We start from the raw sequence: 24,124 nt of genomic DNA, 5'->3' as shown, positions 1-24,124 counted from the left end.
CTCAAACCAAATCCCATAATTTTATTCCTTAATTTACATTTTTCTTTCTGCATTTTTGTTTTCCGAAGCAAAGAAGTGAAAATGGAGGGCAAAGAAGAGGATGTTAGATTAGGAGCCAACAAGTTCAACGAGAGGCAACCTATTGGGACCGCCGCTCAGAGCCAAGACGACGGCAAAGACTACACCGAGCCACCACCGGCTCCGTTTTTCGAGCCCGGCGAGTTAACGTCTTGGTCGTTTTATCGGGCCGGGATTGCCGAGTTCGTTGCCACTTTCCTTTTCTTGTACATCACTGTTTTGACTGTTATGGGTGTTGTTAAGGAGAAAACAAAGTGCACAACGGTCGGGATTCAAGGGATTGCTTGGGCTTTCGGCGGTATGATCTTTGCTCTTGTTTACTGCACTGCCGGAATCTCAGGTAAAAAGAAATAATCTTCCTCCAGCTTGTTTGTTTCTCGGGGAAATCAGGTTTGAGTTCTGATTCCGGCGTTTGTGGACAGGTGGTCACATTAATCCGGCGGTGACGTTCGGATTGTTCTTGGCGAGGAAGCTGTCGTTGACGAGGGCGGTTTACTATATGGTGATGCAGTGTTTGGGGGCCATATGCGGCGCTGGTGTGGTGAAAGGGTTCATGGGGAAGACTCGGTACGGCGCCTTGGGCGGCGGAGCTAACTCGGTGGCTCATGGCTACACCAAAGGCGATGGGCTTGGTGCTGAAATTGTTGGGACCTTTGTTCTTGTGTACACCGTCTTCTCAGCCACTGATGCCAAGCGTAGCGCTCGAGATTCTCATGTCCCTGTAAGCATCCAATAATCCGAATTAAAATTTAGGTTAAACTACGTATTTTGTCATTCAACTATTTATGTGATTCCATTTTAGTCATTCAATTTTTTTAATGATTCAAATTAATTTTTAATTTTATCATTAATGAGATTATTTGTTTAGAGAATTCGAAGATGAAGCTATGGATGTTGTTACTAATGGTGGGTGAATTTACTTTTATGTGGCTAGGTTTTGGCACCGTTGCCGATTGGGTTCGCGGTGTTCTTGGTCCACTTAGCTACCATTCCGATCACCGGAACCGGTATTAACCCGGCTCGTAGTCTTGGTGCAGCCATCATCTTCAACAAGGACAAGGGATGGGATGATCATGTAAGCTTCTAAAATTTTCTCAATATTGAATGTCTTTTAAATGAAGTTTTAGTTCGAGTTTTATTGATGAAAAAATAGTATTAAAAAAGCTTGATTCTGTTTTAGGGGCACCAAAATAACCTAGTAAGAATGAAGTTAATTAAAAGGATGAATTATTATTTTTAGATGTCTCATGTTCGAGCAAGATGTTTGTAGGGGTGCTTAGTGACAAATCTATAACTATTTTTCAGGATTGACATATATATTGATAACAACGAAAAAATTTCATATGTGGTGGGTATAAATAAAATTTTAGGTGGACACATTCAGTAAAATAAACAATTAATATAAAGAAATTCAGATCCCAGAGTGGGTACGTGCCAACTTTAGGTTCTACGTACATCTGTCATTAAAAGTGTTTAAACGTTCATTATCAAATAGTTGAGTGTTTTGTACAGATATTATGTTATAATCAGTTTGACTAATAAATAACTATGATAATTCATTACAAAATGTTGGGTAAAGTACATCATAAGTCCCTAAACTATAATCAAATGATATTTTACTGAAAAACTTAAAAATTAGCATTAAATTTATCGAATTATTATAAAATAATCAATATAACGTTATGATAATAGTATCTGAAAATCAATCTTAGTGTCCATTTTATAGTAGCTCGCTAAAGTTCAGAGATTAGTTTGAATAGTATGGTATAGTTGGTGATACTTATCTGTTTTGGTATGGTTTCGGTTGCAGTGGATTTTCTGGGTGGGCCCATTCGTTGGTGCAGCACTCGCAGCACTCTACCACGTTGTTGTGATCAGAGCCATTCCTTTCAAATCAAAGTGATGAGATGAAGATCAACGGTCGTGAATGTATAACTGCGATCTTATGATAAACTTCAAAAAATGGGGAAAATGAAAACGTCCCACCACCCGCTCTATGTTTCTTTGCGTTAATTTTCTCTTGTTTGTATGCTTTTGTGTTTTTGTATGTACATATATGTATGTGATATTATGCTTTATTTCCAAGTTTTAAAAAGGAAGGTTGATAATGGACAATGCACCCATCTAGGCTCCACTAACATAATATTAAAGGGAAATTATGTGTTTTTGGTTTGTCTTAGTATCTAAAATTTCAATTTTTTTAAAATTATATTTAAAGTTTTGTTTTTGTGACATGTGTCACAATATATAAACATTAACGGCTAGTGGCTCCACTCAAATATTTTTTGTGACACGTGTCACAATATGATTAGAGGATTAAAGTTATTATATTAAATTTAAATTAGGATCAAATTGATAAAATATATAAATATTAAGGACTAAATATATAATTATGCCAATTTTTTTAACTACCACATCAGCATTTCCGTTAACCATTAATGGCTAGTGGCTTGATTGAACACATTTAAATAGTTAAATGGTCTGATTGATAAAATTGAAAGATCGATGGTGAAAATAAAAGGACTCCATAGTTGAGTGGTCAATGGTATAGTCTACCCAAAGATCTTTTACCTCCAAACTTATTTTTTTCCCATATCGAAATTTAATTTTTACCGATATCTTATCAAATTTCCTTCTATAAAACATTTTCATAGAATAACAATGGAATAAATGCATTGTTATTTGTTAACTTAGGTAAAATAATAAAGAGTAACTATATTTTCGATCACTTATATTTGTGTTTCGTTCACTTTTACTCATTGATTTAAAAAAAATATTTACATATTCTCTCAATTTAGTAGGGCTTTTAATAAATTAAAATAATTTAATCCTCTAATCGAATGATGACACGTGTCATTTTTTTATAATATTATATATATATTAACTTTAAAAAATATTTTTGTATATTAACTCATTAAATATATTTTATTATTAATGTAACATCCCAAACTAGGGGTTAATGGCTAAATTGTAAAGTTTAAGAATTTGATGAATTAAGTAGAAGAGTGGAATAATTCAATGATTTATTTGGAAATAATTCCTAAAAGTTGTTAGTAATTATTAAAGTAGATGAAGGGCAAAATGGTCATTGAACAAAGATAATATTAAATATTAATAAATGGGTATTATAATATTTGAGATGTATGATTGAAGAGATAAGTTTTAGACTTATCTTCTTCATCTTCATCTTCTCTCAAACGTGAAGAGCCAAGCTTGCAAAGGTGAGTTTCTTTGTTAGTTGATTATTTGCTAAATTTATGGTTGGGTTTTGATCATTAGATAATAACTAAGCTTAAGGAAAGCTAGGTCTTAAGATTGAAAGATAAAGAAGTTATGAAAGATTAAAGAAAATGGGTTTTTAAAGGAAATTTGGAAAAGAGTTAATAGAGATTTTTAAGATGGAATTTGACTTGTCATCAAGAAGAATAGAGATTTATGAAGTTAGAAAGATTTATAACAATTTGAAAGTTTAGTAAGATTCTTAATTTTAAGAATCTTGATGAAATATGGAAGATAAATATGATTTATATGGACATAAGTTGGTTTCAATAATGATAGTTGAGTTTAAGACATAATAGGGGATTAAAATAGAAGAATTGAATGAAGAATTGATGAATTTCGGGCTTGAAATACAATTTCTGGACAAGGTGTATCGATGCACATTCATAAGTGCATCGATGCATTCCTTTAAAAGAAGAACATCGAATGCCTTTGATGCATCGATGCATAGATAATGCATCGATGCATAGATAATGCATCGATGCATCCTTTTAAAATAAAAACATCGAATGCATTTTATGCACCGATGCACAAGTAGTGCATCGATGCATACCTTCATTGAAAGAGGAAATTGTCTTTTCTCTTAGCCTAAGAAGTGACAGTTTAGAATATCAATTGGAATATTGATATGAATCTGTGTATTGTTATGTAGAGATAGAAAGTGATCCGTTTCGGGACAATTGAGGAATTAGAATCGAATCAAAGCAAAGCTAAGGTGAGTGCAATTTATTTTGTACTTATTTTATTGAATTAACATTGGCTTGTGATGAGCCAGTGATGGAGTTACTATGGTAAGAAGTAACTTCTAAATTGTTATGTGATTACCATGTATGCATTAATACATAGAAATAGATGGATGCTATGTTATATGATTTATATGCTTAAGTGAAAATGCAACATATGATATATGTTATTTGACATGACATGCATGGTTACATGAAAGAAAGCTATGTGACTACATATATGTGAAAGAAGCTATAAGCTTATATGCACATGTGATATATGTGATATGATTACATGAAATGATTTACATGAATACATGTATATATAATATTGTGATATGATATAAGTATATGGTTACACATACATGTGGTATGTGACAGAAGAGAAAGAACAAGTGATACGAAATGTATAAATAAATGCCCATAGTATATGATATAGAGCTATAGGTATAGTTGGCATGCCAAGAGTCGAGGGTTTACCTATGTTGAAAGGAACATATGGATAGTTGCCGAGTATCTTTATGACCTCTGGATAGTTACCGGGGTTCTTTGTAACCTCTGGACAGGTCCTTCGGGACGAATACTGAACTAAGGTTCGGTGCCCCATGAGGGAATTTATACGAGCTGTGGTGACAGCATTAGTGCACAACCTCAATGTACTCACATACCTCTATTCTCAATAATATACATGGGCAATGAAATTGAAAGACAAATGAAAGTGAAAGTGATACAAGAAGGTAAGTTGCATGTGTGCATGACCTGATTGTATATTGTTATCATACAATAGATTCATGCATATTGATATGTCTTGATTCAATGATATGAATGCACATACATGAATTATATGTGTTATATGATGAGTATATGGTAAGTGGAAAGGATTATTGATAGTGTTTGCATATGTATGTCTTTTATTTATATGAAATGATATATGGTTATATTATATGTTTTATATGCCTCACTAAGTCTATGACTTAGCGTGTAAGTGATTTACACGTAGGTACCAAGAACGAGAAGTGAAAGAATAGAAGTGGCAAAGACAGTATCACTACTAAAAGATCAGATCAGAAGTATTTGACAAAGTACGTATTTGGTTATGTATAAAGTGTTGGCATGTAATAAGTCATTAAGTACGAGCACTCTGATAAAGTCTGTATTTTGTTTTAAAATAAAGTTTTAAATTTCCCGGTATTTTTCTTAAGAGTCAAGGTTTGAAAAGTCAATGTGACACGTCGGAATCGTATCCGGGTCGGGTACGGGTTGGGGTGTTACAATTAACTTAAGTTAAAAATATTTTATTTTAATTTTAATTTAAAAACTATATATTTTGTGTTAAAATATTTTGAAACTAAGATAAGAATAAAATATATTTAATAAATGACATGCGACATCATTCGATTGGATGATTAAATTCATTTTAATTTATTAAAAGTATGACCAAATCAAGACAATATGTACACAACAGTGATCAAATGTATGACTATACAAAAATAGCACTGTCACCTAATATGTGTTAATTGTTAACGACATTTAACTGGTGGTGACTATGTCTTAATTAAATAAAAATGAAAATGATCCTATCTTAATTAAATAAAAACAAAAGTGATTATATGATATGTATTTTCGAAACCAAGGTGAACAGAATATTGGCATAAGTCATCAAATCATGTAGTTAACTCGATAATAAATAATGAAAATTAAATGAAAGTTTAGGTCAGGGTGGTTCCTCCAGTTCAGAGACAGTGTATACTTAAGATTCAATTTCAAATCCTATCACCGTTACTCTCGATGGGCAATCTTTAAATTTCTAAATCGGTTTCAACAACCGAAAACTTCGTATGCACTACAAAATATTTATATTTTTGTAATTAATTCAACACCATCTTTAAATATCTTATTTTTGGGTAAAATACGCATTAAGTATCTAAATTATCAGTTTTGGTCCGTTTTAGTACCTAAACATTCAAATTTTTTTCAAAACTTAATGTTAAATTTTGAACAGGGATACTAAAATAAAACAAAAAACTAAACTTTAGGTATGATTTTGAAAATTTTAAAGTTTAGGTACTAAAACATATAAAAATTAATAGTTTGGATACTAAACACATAATTTACCCTTTAATTCTCAGAGTCAATTTCCCCTCACTAAGCTAATAATTCCCTTTGATGTTTTTTACAATTAAAAAACAACGTGTTGACTTTCTATATACTAAAATATGCCATCATTTCGTTTTGTAAAATTAAAAATATCATATTAACAAATAATACATGTAATAATTAATTTAAATACACCTTTGTGTGGACCTTAAGAAACGTGATTAACAGAAGTTAATTATTAAAATAATGTTTGAAAAATAATTAATTATATTAGTATTTTGCACACCTTCCAAGAAAAATGCATAAAAATATACCATTGATGGCGAATTCAAGGAGAGGATAATTTCGGTAATTAATCAAATTATAGAGGATATATTGGTCAAATGGTTTTTTAACATGGTAAATTACACCATATGTTATTAAAGTTTGAGTTAATTTCTTTTTCATTATTAAAATTTAAAAATTTAAAAATAATTATTAATATTATTGCTAAAGTCTATTGAGATCAATATTGTGATTAACTGTGTTTTTGGAGGTTTTGTTTGTATTATTAATGATTAATAACAAAAATTTGATGGAACATTAATTAATTATTTTTAAAAAAATTAACATAAAAAATAATTTAAGATAAAATTTAAATGTTTACAAATATATTAAACCTAATAAAAATATATCCAAAAAAGAAATCGAGGATATTTACGAAGAAAATGTAGTGGAATCTAAAAAGGGGTTAATTACATGAAAAATCACTTACATTTATGTTTTGTTCACTTTTGGTCATTGATTTAAAAAACATAAGATATTATCACTTTCATTTTTATTTAATTAAGAAGTGGTCACCTCGAGTTAACTGTCGTTAAAATTTTTGATATAATCATACATTTGATCAATGTTATTTATATATTTTCTCAATTCAGTTATACTTTGAATAAATTAAAATAAATTTGATCATATTTTACAACTCAGAGTTGACTTAGAATTTTTTAAGTAAAGTCAAGTCAAATTTTTAAGTTTTTGTTCAAATTTAATTATAAATATTTATAATATTATGATATTATTTGATTCCAATTTAAATGATCTTTTATAATCATATACAATACATGTGTATTTCTTCATATATTTTTTTCATATGTGATCTACATTTATGATATAAAGTCGAGAGACTCAACTCAAACTTGAAATTCAATTTACTAGTTGCTAAATTTTTTGAGTTATTCGAGTTATTCCAGTTGTATTTTACAACTCGGTTTGAACTTGAAAATTTTTCGAGTCGAGTAGGATTTATGAAACTACAACTTGAAGTTAATTCGAGTCGAGTCAAAAAAATTGGTTATTCGAGTCGAGTCGAATTTCGTTCACCCCTAATGTCATGTGTCACCGTTCGGTTGGAGGATTAACTTTCATAAACCCGACTCGACTAAAAAAAAATTCAAGTTCAAATCGAGTTGTATTTTACAACTCGAGTAACTCAAAAATTTTAGTAATTAGTGATTGATTTTCAAGTTTGAGTTGAGTCTCTCAACTTTGTATTATAAATGTATATCACATATGAAAATAATATGAAGAAATACACATGTATTGTATGTGGTTAAAAATATTATTTAAATTGAAATCAAATAATATCATAATATTCTAAAATATTTATAATTAAATTTAAATAGAAACTCAAAAATTTGACTCGACTCGACTTGAAAAATTCTAAGTCAACTCCGAGCTGTAAAATATACTTGTCAACTCGAACAATTCAAATTTTTTTTATCCGACTCGACTCGGCTCGAGCGAACGCTCACCCCTATATGGCACGACATGTGACATCATTCGACGGGAGGATTAAATTTATTAAAAATATGACTAAATTGAGAGAATATGTAAATAACAGAGACCAAATATGTGATTATATCAAAATATTTAACTGCTATTAACGACAGTTAACTCGGGATGACCACGTCTTAATTAAATAAAAACAAAAGTAATCACATATTAACTATATAAAAATAAAAATAAAAATATCTTATGTTTTTTGAAATCAACAACTAAAAGTGGATAAAACTTAAACTTATGTTATTTTTTATGTAGTTATCCCTTTAAAAAAATGTCGTGGGACACTTAAACAGAATTAAATTATTATTTTTCAATCGTTAGCATATTTTTTTTCGTCGCTGATCAGTTATCACATTCAAATTCCCTTCCATTTTTGCGTTCTTAAACGGAACGGTAAATGAGATGAAAAAGATCGTGAATTACTTGAGATCGATTTAATTAAGACTTGATAAATATTCGGATCAAATGAACGCGATTCAAGTTCTTAACGAGCTGAAATGAGTTACTCGATATTCGACTCAAAAAACTCGTAAGCAGCTCGAAATTATAATATATTAAGATTTTATTTTTAAAAAAATAAATTATTAATAATATTAATATTTATGTAATGATTTTTTTTAAAATATAGTAAGATTTCATGTATTTAAAGTTTATGTTCGAGTTTGAGGCTTCAATCGAGTTAAGTTTAATTTTTTTTTTTCATTTAAAGTCTTTTCGAGCTGCTCACGAGCTTCAATTCAGGATTTCGAGTTTAAGACGAACTTGAAAATTTTAAACTCTCAAGTTTTCAAGCTCCATTTTAAAGTTTTCGAGTCAAGTCAAACTTGAAGCACAACAATACTCGAACTCGACTCGTTTACACAACAGCCAATGAATTTAAAAGTAATAACTTTCGATAGCGAAAGCAAACGCCCATAATCCTTTCCTAAAATGACCTTTTGTTTGCTTCTCCGCTACCGCCGAAGTCAGAGATAGCATTCCCTGCTTTCTCTCTCTCTCTAAAGTCGATAGATCTCTTTGCAATTTTCTCCCAAACACCGGATTTTCTCGAGAAAAATATTGCACTGATCTTCTCTCTGATCAATGCACTTTTGAGGGATCAGAACTATGTCGGACGCTTTGATAAATGGATTGGCGGGAGCCGGTGGAGGGATCATAGCTCAACTCATTACGTATCCTCTTCAAACTGTATGATTTTCTTTTCATTTTCTTCGTCTTTTTTTGAAGAAAATTTGTATTTGTTTTTAGCTGTAATTTTATTTTATTTTTAAAACTTGATTTACAGGTAAATACTCGTCAACAAACAGATCGTGATCTCAAGAAAGAGAAACGGAAAGTTGGAACTATTGAACAAATGCGCCAGGTTTTTTTCTTCCATTTTTTTTCTAGAGGAATTTGTTAGTGGAATCTATTTTTTGAGCTATTGCTTGTTCATGTTAGGTGCTGTTGGGTTGTTGGTTTTTCAAACTAGTTTTTTAGTAACTATGTTAAAACTGATGTCGAATCGTTGCCTATCAGTTGAAAAATATGGATAAAAGCAACAATTAAAATTTGTTTTCTTACTTTGTTTATAGGTTGTTAAGCAAGAAGGATGGGAACGGTTGTACGGAGGATTAACGCCTTCATTAGTTGGTACAGCTGCATCTCAGGTAATGAGCTTGAAGATTTTTTAGCACAAGACAACCGTTCTTGTTACTATATTGCTTTATGGCTAGCGAGAGTATTATGTTATCTGGACTCGAGAGTGAATGTTGGATACATGAATGCGTCCGAAATAGGGTCTCCTTTCCCTAAGGTTTTATATGATAGCCTTGTACCATATACAAATATGTGTCGGTCACTTGTTACACATAGGTATCTTAAGGGAAATAAAGAGTCTAGAGAGCATAGCTAATTGAACTAAAATTAAATAATCATTCAAACACCTGTTTTCTTATTGCTATCAGTTAAGCCCTTGAACATCTTTCATCCAATTGAGCTGTTGATAAGACAAAAAATGTTTAGATGCCATAATCAGTTTTCCATCTAATTGAAGATTCAATTGGATAAAATATAGATGTTTGAGGGCATAAATATATGTTTGGATGATTATTTAATTTTAATTCAGGGTTCTTCTGACCTCTATGGGGCTAATTTAAAGTTGCTTAACTACATTGTTTCGTGAACTCGAGTTATTTACCGATCTATCTTTAAGAAGTACCATGGATTTTTCAACTGCTTTCTTCTATTTGTAAAGTAACAGTAAACTTGCAATATTATGTTTGTCTAGTTTTTTTGGATTCACGAGTACTTACTATCGCTATGATACAGGGTGTTTACTATTATTTCTATCAAATATTCAGGAACAAAGCTGAAATTAAAGCACTTGAAAACAGGAAAAGGGGGATTGGTGATGGATCTGTTGGGATACTTTCATCACTCATTGTAGCTGCTTTATCAGGGTAATCTAGTTTTGTTTTGTTTTCAATGTTGCTGGTTGTCTGTGCTATTGTTGCATGCTTTTTTAAAGTTCTCTAGATCGTACAGAAACTGCTCTAATTATGTTTCATAACTGCAGTACTAGTTTTCTTTCCATATTAGCTAATTACATGCTTACATAATTTCTGTGTAGGTGCGTAAATGTGCTGTTGACTAACCCCATTTGGGTCATTGTGACACGTATGCAGGTAAAAGACATTTCAGAAAGCTTTTTATCTGGTGTAAACATAGAAAAACAAACTTTAATGTAATTAATTCATTGTTGGATATCCATACAATAAGATGGCTTTTTGGATCCAAATCAATGGCAACAATTTTCTCATTATCCTAGATCCCATGCCAGAATTATGCCTTGAGAAAATACAGAAAACTAACATGGCCTCTTGCGTATAATTATGTGTTCTTGATTAGTGTGCCTAACTTTGTTTTATATCACACAATGATTTGGACTGCTTTAAAGTTTTGATTTGTACGCTGCAATTGAAGGCATCAATTTTCAATTTACATGCTTGCTAATATTTAAACAAAAAATAATTATTGTGATGCAGACTCACAAAAAAGTTTCGAAGAAAGTTAACCCTAATAGGTTGGCAACTCCTGTCCCGGAGGATACAGTTCTTTCTGTCTTCGACCCTCTTCCTTACGGAACTGTTCATGCGGTATGCACCATGTGTGGTCTACATAGCTCTTTTGTGTAGTTCACTTATAACATTGAAGCTCATTCAAGTTCTCTCTAGAAATGGTAGAATGTTTTAAACTTTATACAATAACATAAATGCATAATCTTGTGTGTTTGTGTATAAAAGCATTTTTCACATCTCTTCCATTTGCTAAATGTTGATGCTTGTAGCAAGTGGTTGAAGGCCTGTCTGGAAAGGATAGATGGTAGGATTGATGATGGTAATGACTATTAAATGATGAAGAAATGGATGATGGGATTTTATTAAGATAGAAGATAAATGTTCTAGGTAGAATAAAACTATTTTAGAATTACTGCATCCGTAATAGCAAGTGTAGATAGGAGCTTAGAGTTGAAGAATAAACCGGTGATTGTGGAATGTTAATAATGCTGAATTGGTGCTTGAAATAATGTGCATAAATGTGGGTAAATTAGCTATTGTCATAGTATACCATAGTATATTCTTATTGTTTTGACTTGGAGTTTTATTTTGTCATGCTTGCCTCTTAAATAGTCGTAAAATTGAAGATTTTGCATTAATTACTTTGAAACTTTGTTTCATCGTTGATGTGACTTATTGAACATTATTTTCCACATAAAATACTTGCAGATTCAAGAACTCTATGATGAAGCTGGATTTTTGGGCTTCTGGAAAGGTGTATTCCCAACATTGATCATGGTATGTGAGAAGTGACTGTTATACTTGTTAAGGGAGTTTCACTTATTGTTCCTGCTGTTCCACACAGGTCAGCAATCCGGCTATACAATTTATGCTGTATGAAACGATGCTGAAGAAGCTTAAGAAACAACGATCTCTTCTTGGTACCCCAGGCAACAATGGAATAACTGCTTGGGAGGTTGGTTCTGATTTCATATCTCCTAAGTAATAATGATGTTATACTATGGTGGGGAACATGTATTTGATGATTTGAATATGGATTTCATTTGCTCTATAAATTATGAGAAGGATATGCCTATATCAGGTATTATTGGAATTCAATATGATTATATATTTTAAAGGTATAAAAACTCGAATTTCAAATTAATTACTAAATAACAAACCCATGAGTTTAAGAAATAATAACGAGTGTTACATTTGTAATTATATATGTTTTGTTGCCCCACTCTATTTTTGAAATCCTAATACATATTCAGAAACATGTCGCGAATCGCTTACCTTGGTGTTCCTTGAAATGTCATTTTCTTCTCTGTTTTAATCTCTGAGTAAGTTGTCTAATTATGCTAGATATTTCTTCTTGGAGCTTTGGCAAAACTGGGAGCTACTGGTGTGACCTACCCTCTTAATGTAGTAAAGGTGTGATCATATGAATTACGTTACTCCGACTCTTCAATTTTTTTTTCTTGAAGTACCCATTTTTGACACTTTTGTCTGACACATTTTACGGTCATGAGTATGGGATACGATCACTCTCCAAATACATGTAAAAAATTAGATATACCTGTCCTGGTATCCTTATCGGTCATGATAAAACGATAAGCCAATAACCTTTCTAAAGCAGCTTGAAAATGTGTGATTTAAGCATCTTTTTGGTTGTCTTTACAGGCCAGACTTCAAGCAAAACAGGTTTCAACCGGGGACCAAAGGCATCAATACAAAGGTTTGAATCATTATGTTGAAGTTTACGTGATGTTATCGAAGTAGTTTGTACTATAAAATCGTGTAACTAAATTTTGTATATTTGATCTCCTTGCCTATTCTAAAAATGACCCGTTAGGTATCCAAATAGTCCGTACTGGGATCGTATGTAATAATTTTCCTCCTATATATATAGGGACTTTGGATGCTATTCTAAAGATGATCCGATACGAAGGCTTCAACGGATTTTACAAAGGTATGAGCACAAAAATCGTACAAAGTGTTCTTGCAGCTGCCGTATTGTTCATGATCAAAGAAGAACTCGTCAAGGGTGCTCGATTGTTGCTCGATAAGGGCAGCATCCATACTGTGAAATCGAAGCCTCCTTGACTCGAAAAATTCTTTTGCTCTTCGCTCCGCCCCGCCTCCGATCACTTCCGATTTCAACATTGGTAAGTTACCGCTCAATTTATTCAAAGCTTGGATTGTATCATATATTATACCTATAAATAAAGGGATATATATAAAATGATTACGTGTTGAAATAAAATCAATGTATAATTCAATTTAACATTTGTTATGTTCAAATGTATCGAGTCTATGCTTTGGGATTTAAAACTTAGCTCTATGATGAAATATTTAGTTTATCGAATAATCTGATGCTGACATTTTAATGGAGAGAATTGGATTGAAAAAATTTCTCCATAATATTTTTTTTTTGTAAAATACGATTTGAATTAGTCCGTCTCTATAATTTTATTTTATTTATTTATTAAATTAATTAATTAATCTTAATTGTAATTGTACATGTTTATAATAGTGTAGGGTGTTTTGACACCACCAAGTAGGGGTGTGTAAAAATACCCGACCCACCAATCCGAATTTAAAAAAAATTGGATAATTTTTTAAAAAAAATTATCCGACCGGGTCGGATCCGGGTCGCAAAATTGAGTTTTTCCAAGTATCAGGTTATCCGAGTACCCGGTTAGTTTTTACTTTTTTATTATATATATATATATTATGAATTATTAGATTTTGTATTTTGAACTTTTAAATTTTATGTTCGGATGTTAGAGTATGTAATTCAAAGTTTCGAATATTTAAATTTGTGTCAAGACACGGGCCAAGAAATCACCGATCCGGATTTACACACCCCTACCACCAAGCATATTAAATACCATCAAATGTCGAAAAAAGTTACAAGCTAAGCCATAGATTTCATGTGCTATTCCAAGCAATTAACAACTTTTACTTAATTTCTCATAATTTTTTTATAATTATCGGTATATAATCTATTGATAAACTAATCTCTAGGTTATACATTATAGAGATGAAGAGGATCCTCTTAATCAATTTTTTATTTTTTATTATTTTCTTTAAAAGTCAATTTTAAAAAAATTACACAAAAATATTAAATATAATGATCACTTGTATATAACATGATATAAATATAAATAATATTTATGTTATGTTGATTATGAGTTTGATATAGCTTTTTTTAATTATTATGTATTTTTTTAACATAATTTGTAGTAATTTAAAGAAGAATGAATATAAAATTAAACTTGATTTTTTTTTCTGACAGAAGTGTTATTTTTGGCCGTTTATTAACACAACTAAAGCAAGACAAGAGCAAGTGGACAGACCCCACATTATGCGAGTGAGTGTTATAAATTATTCAATTTATTGTATTATTTTTTTAATAATATGAAATGATTAAAAAATAAAAGTTTAATATTTTAAAAATTAAAATTGTACGTATAGTTTATAAATATAATTTCTTAAATTCAAAAATTTTAAAAAAATATTTCTTTTATTATTATGATAACTTGATCAATTTAAAGTATTAATTTATTATAATCTCATATAAGAAAATGGATAGTGGATTGAAGTCAATGACCAATACTTATTTTAGATCGAGAAGTTGTCTATTGTGCTTTAAATATATACAAATGTTATTAATTATGACCATAAATGATGTGATAAATTTGAAAGGTTAAAAATATTTTAATTTAAAACGCAAAATATGCTTCAAATATAGGGCGTTGTTATTTTGATAAATTTTATATTATTAAAAAATAAAAAATAATACTTGATTATTTATATATATTAAATTATTTTTTATTAAAAAATTAACTAATATTTGACTTTGACGTTAAATTGTTGATGATATATGATAAATTCTTCCTCTAAAATCGTTTGAGTTATATTTTGTACATTGATTCCGTTTACATTATACCATCGAGTCAATAATTAAAAGAAATATTAGTGTTATTGGACATCATTAAAATATAATTTTATCATATATCAATTAATAAATTAACGTCCGTTTTAGACATACAAATGATAAATTTAGAATATATAAATAAATTAATGATTATTTTATAATTTTTAATAATCAAAAAATTAAACGATACAACACCTTATTATAATCAAAAAAACAAATTCACAATTTTTAATAATTAAAAAACTCAAATAACGCGCCAAATGCTATTCGTATACTTTATCCGATAATTAATTACTTAATACAGCTAATAAGCTCAGGTCATCAATGCTGTCATTACCCGTCTGACGTGGCATTTCTATTCTAGTGGGGGTCCAACAGCTAAGGAAAATACTATATAAAAAGATTTCGGGGGTTTCTAACCAATCAATTAAAACAACGGATCTCAAACAGGGTATTAATCCGTATTCCTTAAATCACCTTCACGTCCGCCCTTATATTCTTCCTTCGTATATAAACCTCGTTCCGTTGCTAATATCTTTTTCTGTGAAGGAGATATTTATTCTCTCTCTAATAATTTCCTCTCCATCTCTAAAAAAGCCTTTTAATTCTAATAATTTGGATAAAAAATTAACGAATTAAAAGCATTAGATTCCTTCATTAATCGAAGAAATTTGAAAGAATTTGATTTTTAAGAGGTTTTTTTGGGGGGAATCCGTGGTTTAAAATATCAACAATGGCCGATTCGGGGAATAGAGAATTTGTTGATGATGATCGTGCGGATCAAAACGGTGACGAATTGTTCGATTCATCGCGCGAGGGAGTTGGATCTGGAACAGGCACGAGACAAAACGGTGAGATGAGGAACGGAATCGGACTCGCGGAACGATTGGCCGACATATTCGTTGATGAAAACGACGGGGATTTGTTGCTTCAACAGAGCGATAGAGAGGATATGGTTCTTCAATGGTTACAAGCTTTAGATATGCAATTAATTGGCGCTTGTCGAACCGATGAGAGGATAAAGCCTTTGTTGAAAGTCAACGTATCAAACGGCGTCGCTGAGGATCGATTGTTAGCTCATTTGAGTCAGGTACTTTTTGATAAGTTGGAATTTCAATTGATTTGTCTAATCTGAAAATATTGTTAATGTGTTTAGTTTGTGTGTGTGTATAACTTCATTTGTTTCCACGAAATTTGCAGCACTTTGAGCCATCGGAAGTTGGTATGCTGGCGAGGTGCTTCTGCATACCTTTGGTTTCAGTTCGAGTAGGGAAGATAAACAAACAAGGAACTCATTTTCACCCTTGTGCTGTAAGGTAATTCAAATCTTTTTGATATGTGGTCTCTAATTTGTATATGTTTTATGTAAAAATAGTTGTGTAAGGCATGCCACAGGATTTGTTTGTTTTAGAATCAGGAAGACTATCATGGGAAAGTAAATAAAATGTAATGACTGGCCTTTAGAATCAGAAAGGTAGGGTTAGGTAATAGACTTGATATTTATGTTTATAACTTTATTTTTTTGGATGGACTACTTATTTATTTATAGAAAATAAGCAAAAGTTTGCTATATATGAAAGAAGACAATGGTCACAAACCCACCTTTTAATTGCAAACATACGGTTCCAATTTCCCGGTTAACAATCATTAAGGTATTTAATTGGTCTGAAACTTTCTAAAAGAAGGCGGTATAAATCAATTGTATGGGTAATCAATCTATAACTTGGTTTTACTGTTGGTGTTATGTTTATTACTGCTATTTTTTTACCTTGTATAAATTGTTTCCTGAAACCTCTTGAATTTATGCAGGGGAAATTTGATTCTTACACTCTTGCCTACATCGGACTTACGCCTTTCATTTGTTGGGGATGATGGTCAAACTGAGATACTGTTCATCGTAACTGATAAATATCAGTGTGCTGCTGTTTCCATCGATGAGATCCCAGTAGACAATTCTGGACGATCTTTCCTTGTGAAGATCCCAGATGGCAAATTTTTTTACTATTGGTGCTCAGAGAAATCAAAGCTCCTGGGGACTGAATTGCTCTCAAAGGTGGTTTTCTCGTTAGTAACTTCCCTATTGCATGTATTGAGTATGTTTCTCATACTCATCATTTTTCTTGAAATACCTATTTCAAATATATATCCAGACAAGAGCATAAAGATACGGCTCTCCAAGGGACCTTCTAAAAGCATGAAATTGAATATGCTCATGTCGGATATATACTCATTCAACACTAATAATCAAATCCAAGTAACATTGTGCAAAGATGTGCGGTTCCTACAAAGAAGTTTAGAATTTGAATTTTCTTTAATTCTACTTATTATTCATATCAGTTTAGCATCTCCCAAGTTATTAATGTAACTCTCTGATACTCGGTAACGGATTTTGTTTTTGAAATGATTGCCATATAATATTTATGTTCTTTTCATGATAGATGAAGGATTTGATAAAAAGAAAACCATCAATTGCTGAATTGACTGGAATCAGCGAGTCACGACTAGGCTGCTTTGTAACTCAGCTTAGAGCTTATCTTGTTGGATCAACAGTGAGTAATACACAAGCAAGTTATTCAGGTCCACCTTCACCTGATTCCGTGCTCAACTCCATCGATGTGCACAGTGGACAATCTTCATCAACGACATCAAAATCTTTGCGATCCCGGAACACTAGCAGTCAAGTACTCAAGGTGAATGCACTTTATCAAGGTAGTTTAAGTCCAAGATCAAGTTCTTTCAAAGAGGGTTTGACCCAAAACTTTTCTTCCTTGAGGAGCAATGCCAGGGAGAAATTACGACGGCGTGGAGAAAATCATCTTTCAGTAAGTGAGAGCCTTGCAATTTCTTCACCTATTTCTAATGATCCCTCTGATGGTGGCAACCAATGTGAAAATGATAAGCTTCCGAATGTCAAGAGTTGTCCGTTCCCTCCAAACTTCCTTGAATCCCTAGGAAAATTTTCCGTACCGCCAGCTCTAAGCTCTGTATCTCAAGTTTCTTCTTTAGGATCTCCTGTCTTTTCTCCTTATTATTGTTGGTGCCCCTCAGGATCATCGACTCTGCAACACTTGGCTGCTTCGGAATTCCCAACCTCATCAATTGAGTCTATGAAGCTTCCACCACTTTCTTCAATATTGCCAATGAATAGTTCTTCCAGCTTGTTGAAACCAACACCGCCTCTCGATCTGGCCAATATCCCTTCATTGGATTTTCCAGCTTTCCTCCCAGAACCTCTGGTCCGACTGCCAATGGCAAGTTCGCAACAAATTCCGACCTTCACACCTTTGATCTGTGATCCCATTGTTCATATTCCGGTCATCGACGTTTGCTCTTCAGGAGGACAAGGTTACTTGGTTAGCGCCGGCCCCTCCCTTTCAACAACAATCCCACCGTTACATCCACAACTCGTGAACACCGAATCCATGGTCGAGAAGGGTGCTAGAGAAACTCTTCGGCTGCTTATCAATGGTTCAACACAGAGTAACCCTCCATTGATCGATGTATTTCCAGCAGTTCTAACCAGTGCAGACGAGAAAAAGGGTATCCTTGTTGCCGGAAGCCGTGGATTATACAGTGGAACTAGAGACGTTAGCGCCATTGCCGAAGGCATTGCGGCCGTGAGTTTAGTTACACTTTCTTCCAGCTCCATGGTAGATAGTATTATAAAACGATGTAGCAGCAGCTGCAGCTGTGACGATCCTGATGCAAATAAGCTGATGGGATCTAGCGGCTCGGGTGAATCGTGTTCGAACAGTGATGGTGCTAACCTAAGAGAAGAAGGTATTGATTAAATAATTAATGTTCTGTTTCTTTTGTTCATTGAAAATGAAAAATTGTAGATAAATGTATCTGCAATTTTGTCATAATTTAATCGTAATTAAATCCCAATCATTTACCCACTTTAGGGATTTCCTCTCTCTTGTAGTATTTTAACCATTTATATTTTGGTCATTGCATAAAAGTAAAGGATGAACTTTTTTTTCCAAGGAAACTACTATAACATCACTGTCATTAGCCCAACTGCGAAAAGGCTTGTACATGAGAGTATTCATGTTCTTCTCGTTCTTCCATGGATTTGCAAAAGCACTTCTACTTTCATTTAGTGAAGTCATTGTGAAACTATAACGGTATAAATAGTTATAATTAAATTTCAGGTTAACTACATGATTCACCACTTTCATTTATGTTTTGTTTACTTTTCCCCACCGATCTCAAAAAACATAATATATGATTACTTTCGTTCTTATTTAATTAAGATGTAGTCATGTAGTCACTGAGGATTAGTTTTGTCATAATTTAATTGTAATTAAAGCAAATGGTCACTAATATTTGAAATAATTTTTATCTTTCTACTGAAGTTTTTAAAATAACAAATTGGTGTATACCATTTTGTGATACACATCCCCTAAGCGGTTTCTTCATCCCCTTATTCCACACCGCCCATTAAGATTCGAAGAATGCCTAGAAAAATAGAAAACCATGAAAAAAGAAAGAAAATACACCTTTGGATTGAAATTTTCTCAAACTTTCACACCTTAAATTCTCGTCTTCATCGGTATGAAATACTTCATCAAATTTCTGTTGCCCACTTTTCTAGGTTAATAGATGATGGAGAGAGATAATAAAAGAATCATAAGAAACTATTTGATAATTTGGTGACCGATTTGTTAATTTTGAAATTTTAGAGGGGAAAACAAAAATTTACTGAAATATTAATGACCATTTATATTATTTACCCTTTCTAATTTTATATATTCAATGTGACACGTAAGTAACCCGTTAAAAATATAACGACAGTTAACCCTCAGTGACCTCGTCATAATTAAATAAAAACGAAAGTGACCATGTCTTAGTTAAATAAAAAAACAAAAGTAACCAAATATTATGTTTTTTAAATTCAACGAGAAAAAGTGGACCAAATATAAACGAAAGTGATCAATCATGTAGTTTAAACAAAAATTTGAACAATTCAAATGAAGTTTGAGTAATAAAATAAGGCTTGTTAACTCGAAATTTTTTTATTCGACTCGACTAGATGAAATATTTAAATGTATACTTGGGAAGAAAAATATAATATTTGTATAAAATCTATCAAATGTAAGTATCAAACTTGCGCCTGTAGCTCAGTGGATAGAGCGTCTGTTTCCTAAGCAGAAAGTCATAGGTTCGACCCCTATCTGGCGCGAAATCAATTTTGCTCTCTTATTTTTATTAGCTATTTAACTTAATAAATCTAATTTTACTTCAATTTAATTTGTTTGAAATTTTAAATATCATTAAATCAAAAACTTTAAAGGGATAAAATTCTCTATATTATTATTTCATTTTTTTATGCAAACTTATAAATATATCTTACCATATATATATAATTAAATTTATCAATTTTTTGAGCTTATTTTTAAATGTTTCAATAGGATATTGCTCTTTTAAGAATTTATAAATCAATTATATATAAATGGTTTAAATTATATTTTCTTGAAAAATACATTTATTCTCTTAGTTATTTATTTTCATGTTATAAAAAATATTTTATCTTGAGATATTGTTTATCTATAAATTTCAATAATTCAAATTAGAATAAAAGTGTAATCCAATATTAATATAAAATATAATTCAATATTTATTAAATTTTATCTATTCATTTTTTTCGTTTTAATATAATAATAAAAATATTTCATATATTTAAATAAGTAGAGGGGCTAAATTTTAAGTTTCAACATAGTAAATGGACTAGAAAAAGAATTAGACCTTGAATCAGTATGGAAGAAAACTATAAAAGGAACTGCTAACCCAACATTTTTCACGTATTTCCTAGTGTAACAAACTCGCTGATCTGGGAACGAACCCGAGTTTCAACTCAATCGGAAATGACGAACTCACTCCCTGGTCGACTCTCCGAGTATGCACCTATCTTTCTTCTTCTTTCTTTTTCTCTATTTGCTCTTTTTTTTCATTTAATCTAAATGTTTTCATTACTTGTTTTTTGTTTTCAGATTAAAGAAGCAACTCCTCGACTCGGTCTTGAAAACGCCATATTCTACTCAAGAAACGTCAAGAATCTCAACAAGATCAACGCTCGAATCTCTTCTTTCACCAGAATCATATATCCATAGCTTCGCCTTAGCTTGCGCATTGCTATCTTCTTCTCGCTCCTCCACTCACGAGCTTCTCGCATGGATCCCGGACCACCTCGCGACCGCCGCTGAAACTGCCTTTTCCGACCTCTTGAAAGCTTGCAACAACGCCGCTTGGGTTGGCGAGAAGCGAAAATTGATTGCGGAATTATTTCCGGTTATCGCTCCGGTTTTGAATGACAAGATTAAGGAGAGCTCGATTGACAAGAGTGATGAAACTGATGAATTTTCCGCCGCTTCGACTAGGGCCATTTTGGCTGCTAATCAATTTAGATGGTTTGTTTGTCAGGTATCTCATATTTTTCTCTGAAGTAGAATTTTTCTTCGTCTTTTATTTAAAAGGAAAATTAACATTTATAATCTCTCTGTTTGTAGATTGAGTATCCGGATTTGGATAAAATGATGAATTTTGTTATTCATTGCGCTTTAACTTGTCTTGATCACTGGTCGCCGGAGGTGAAAGTAAGCACTTCGTAATTTTAATATTTTTGTTATAAATTCTTGAGATTAAGAATTATATTCCTTTTTCTATTGTCATTGATTATGTTTAGGGGCAGGGGATGATTAGCTTCATACATGCAGCGAAAAATGTTAATACAGGGGCGTTTGATTTGTATGGAGACATGATTCTTGATGCCTGCTGCTGGAACATTGCTTCTACCGATGCGATATGGAAGTACGTCGTAGAGATGTCGGTGTTACTTGTTACTTGCATTCACAGAGATAATCCCCGTAGTCTGTGGTATACATGTTTTCTTCATTTCTTTAACATTTTGATTGTGCTTATTAACTAAGTTCGGTGTTCTCTTATGACACAATATAATCCCTGTAGCTTGGGAAATGGTTCTTTTGTTCGTCTCTTTAGCGTCTTGATTGTGTTTGTTAACCAAGTTTAGTTTGCTGTAGAATTGTTTTCTTTGTCTCTTTAATATCTTGGTTGTGTTTGTTAACTAAGTTAGTATGTTTTTACCACTTCAGATAATCCAAAAAACTCATGGTATACTTGTCTTCTTACCTCTTAAGCATCTGGATTGTGTTTTTTGATTAGATTTTGTATGTTCTTATGATGAAAGATAATCCCTGTATCTAGTGGTATTCCTGTTTCCTTTGTCTCCTCGGCATCTGAATTGTGTTTTTGTTAAATAAGTTTAGCAAGCTCTTATTAAGCTACATTTCCTGTTTACATGATTGTGGACTCGAACTTCTTAGTCAGCACTTTGGGGATAATTTTATGAACTTTTATCAATAGACCGACTGGATTGCAAGAAGCTATATGCTTGGTCCTCGGCGTAAAGTTCATTTAGCATGTTGCCTTTCTGCCCTTCGTTAGTAATGATGATTTCGAATCATTTTATAGTTGTTTCTTGACATTTTAGCTGGTTTTACTTTGTTCATTTCATAGACATGTACTTGATAGTTTTGTTCATTTAGAATGTACTTTCATTTGCTTTTTACATAGGTTTCAGAAGATCCTGACCGAGATGCTGATCCATTTGGAGCGACAACCCTGGAATAGAGAGCGACGAATTGCGTGGCTTACATTGATTGATCCAATCTTTAATTCTATGCGCCTTTTGATAGTAGCCTATATTGAGCTTATTTTCCCACTACTCTTCCAGTGGTTGCATGTTGATGATGATGAAACAGTTCTAATGGTAAGATTATTGCGTCAAATTTCAGTATAATTTCAGAAAGTTACATGAATGAATGAATCTATTAAAATCTCATTATTCTGCAGGCTCTCAAACGACTTCATACGATTGTCCGGCTAACATGGCTAGAGAAGTCACCATACCTTGAAAGGTAAACTAAGTACATATACCTTGAGGTTTGCATTTGATTTATAGTTAGGTGGTTGTATTGTTCAATGGAACAGAATATTGTTTTATTTCATAATTATTGAAGTCTTTCTGTGAATGTTAAAAAGTCCTATAAGCTTGCTCTGATTCTTCGTCTGTGGTTGTTTCTATCGAAACCTGTTATTGTCATCTTCCTTCGACTTGCCGTCCATCGTGAACTCTAGTAAAAGGATTCTATAAATTAACCAATCTCTGTGAATTATTCAATGCAATTCACTTCCTGATTTCTTTCTCCATGTTTTTCAATCTTGACAATATTATTCAGATTGGTAAAGGAACTTGCTGTATCATACAAAAAAGCAGCAATGAGAAAGGCGCGTGAAGAAATCCGAAGCAGTATTCTTAATCTACTGATCATGCTTCAGCAGTAAGTCGCGGTCGAAATCCATCGAGTATTTTCTAAAAATACTCTTTTTCCATGACCCTAATCCTTTTCTTTTTCTGTGTTCACAGATACAAAGGTATACAGTTTGAAAGAGCCTGGATCAAGCACAGTGATGATCCATACTTGACCACCCTTGATCGTAATCTATCAGTTAGCAGAGACTACTACCTCGTGAGCAACCGTTCAGAGTTTTTTCAGCCGTTGAGAATAGACGGTATGAAGCCTAAAGAGGGAAGTAAACTAAAGGAAAAGGAGACGGAATCGAAGCCGGGGAAAATGAAAATGAATAATTAAGCCTGAGCCAATGTCGGAGATGACGCGGGAGCCTTGATATCAAAATGAAAATGAAAATGCTGACGAGGTAGTAATCTCTGCTCACGGATAGACGTCAAAATAGAAATTGCTGAAACTGGACTTCATAGAAGCAAAGAAAGAGGCATGTACATTCCACTTTAGTGTAGATCTATAGTCAGTGATTAAGATTTAGGATGTGAAGATTTTATAGAAAATGGTAGGTTTAATGATGCCATGCTTAATGGTAACATGTCAAGCATGTAAACTCTGAGATGAGGTAATACAAACAATAGTTTTTTGATAGTTTGTGAATGGAAATTATGGATTCTTGTCATTCTCGCATTGCATGATCATCATGATGGCAAGGTCATCATACTTCTTATAGGAATAGGTAGCCTTAATGATGGCATGCTTAGTAATAACATGCAAACATATGTTCTTTGAGACAAGCAAATCAATTATTGATTCTTATCA

The 24,124-nt window shown here is 32.2% G+C and overlaps 4 protein-coding genes and 1 non-coding gene across 6 annotated transcripts; all 5 read left to right on the top strand.

Moving 5' to 3' along the window:
- On the top strand, positions 1 to 22,186 carry LOC120204167 (probable aquaporin PIP-type 7a). 2 transcript variants are annotated; one of them, XR_005523917.1, is made up of 5 exons: positions 1 to 418; positions 501 to 799; positions 1,013 to 1,153; positions 1,889 to 2,038; positions 22,167 to 22,186. XR_005523917.1 is itself a non-coding variant. In XM_039204275.1 (4 exons), the coding sequence occupies exons 1-4, from the start codon at positions 82 to 84 to the stop codon at positions 1,979 to 1,981; spliced, it is 870 nt and encodes a 289-aa protein (XP_039060206.1). In that variant the 5' UTR covers positions 1 to 81; the 3' UTR covers positions 1,982 to 2,156. The 2 variants fall into 2 exon arrangements, 1 of the variants encoding a protein (XP_039060206.1); XM_039204275.1 differs by lacking the exon at positions 22,167 to 22,186 and having other exon boundaries at positions 1,889 to 2,156.
- LOC120204164 (peroxisomal nicotinamide adenine dinucleotide carrier-like) lies at positions 8,904 to 13,319 on the top strand. The gene is made up of 11 exons (XM_039204273.1): positions 8,904 to 9,185; positions 9,283 to 9,360; positions 9,572 to 9,646; positions 10,308 to 10,438; positions 10,609 to 10,663; positions 11,024 to 11,134; positions 11,765 to 11,833; positions 11,901 to 12,011; positions 12,401 to 12,469; positions 12,719 to 12,773; positions 12,948 to 13,319. The coding sequence occupies exons 1-11, from the start codon at positions 9,105 to 9,107 to the stop codon at positions 13,139 to 13,141; spliced, it is 1,029 nt and encodes a 342-aa protein (XP_039060204.1). The 5' UTR covers positions 8,904 to 9,104; the 3' UTR covers positions 13,142 to 13,319.
- Positions 15,552 to 18,917, top strand: LOC120204163. Its single transcript, XM_039204272.1, has 4 exons — positions 15,552 to 16,068; positions 16,179 to 16,294; positions 16,788 to 17,031; positions 17,417 to 18,917. The coding sequence occupies exons 1-4, from the start codon at positions 15,712 to 15,714 to the stop codon at positions 18,767 to 18,769; spliced, it is 2,070 nt and encodes a 689-aa protein (XP_039060203.1). The 5' UTR covers positions 15,552 to 15,711; the 3' UTR covers positions 18,770 to 18,917.
- On the top strand, positions 20,091 to 20,163 carry TRNAR-CCU. Its single transcript has one exon. It is a non-coding gene; the product is annotated as a tRNA-Arg (tRNA).
- LOC120204000 (uncharacterized protein At2g39910-like) lies at positions 20,846 to 23,650 on the top strand. Its single transcript, XM_039204112.1, has 8 exons — positions 20,846 to 20,877; positions 20,972 to 21,401; positions 21,488 to 21,574; positions 21,664 to 21,854; positions 22,572 to 22,767; positions 22,851 to 22,915; positions 23,237 to 23,338; positions 23,425 to 23,650. Exons 1-8 carry the CDS (start codon positions 20,846 to 20,848, stop codon positions 23,648 to 23,650), a joined length of 1,329 nt encoding a protein of 442 aa, XP_039060043.1.
- Positions 23,651 to 24,124: the final 474 nt, after the last annotated feature.

This window comes from Hibiscus syriacus, unplaced genomic scaffold, assembly GCF_006381635.1.
Source record: "Hibiscus syriacus cultivar Baekdansim isolate YM2019G1 unplaced genomic scaffold, ASM638163v2 tig00010533_pilon, whole genome shotgun sequence".
In the NCBI taxonomy this organism is placed as follows: domain Eukaryota; kingdom Viridiplantae; phylum Streptophyta; class Magnoliopsida; order Malvales; family Malvaceae; genus Hibiscus; species Hibiscus syriacus.
This window is presented reverse-complemented; position numbering and strand designations above follow the sequence as displayed.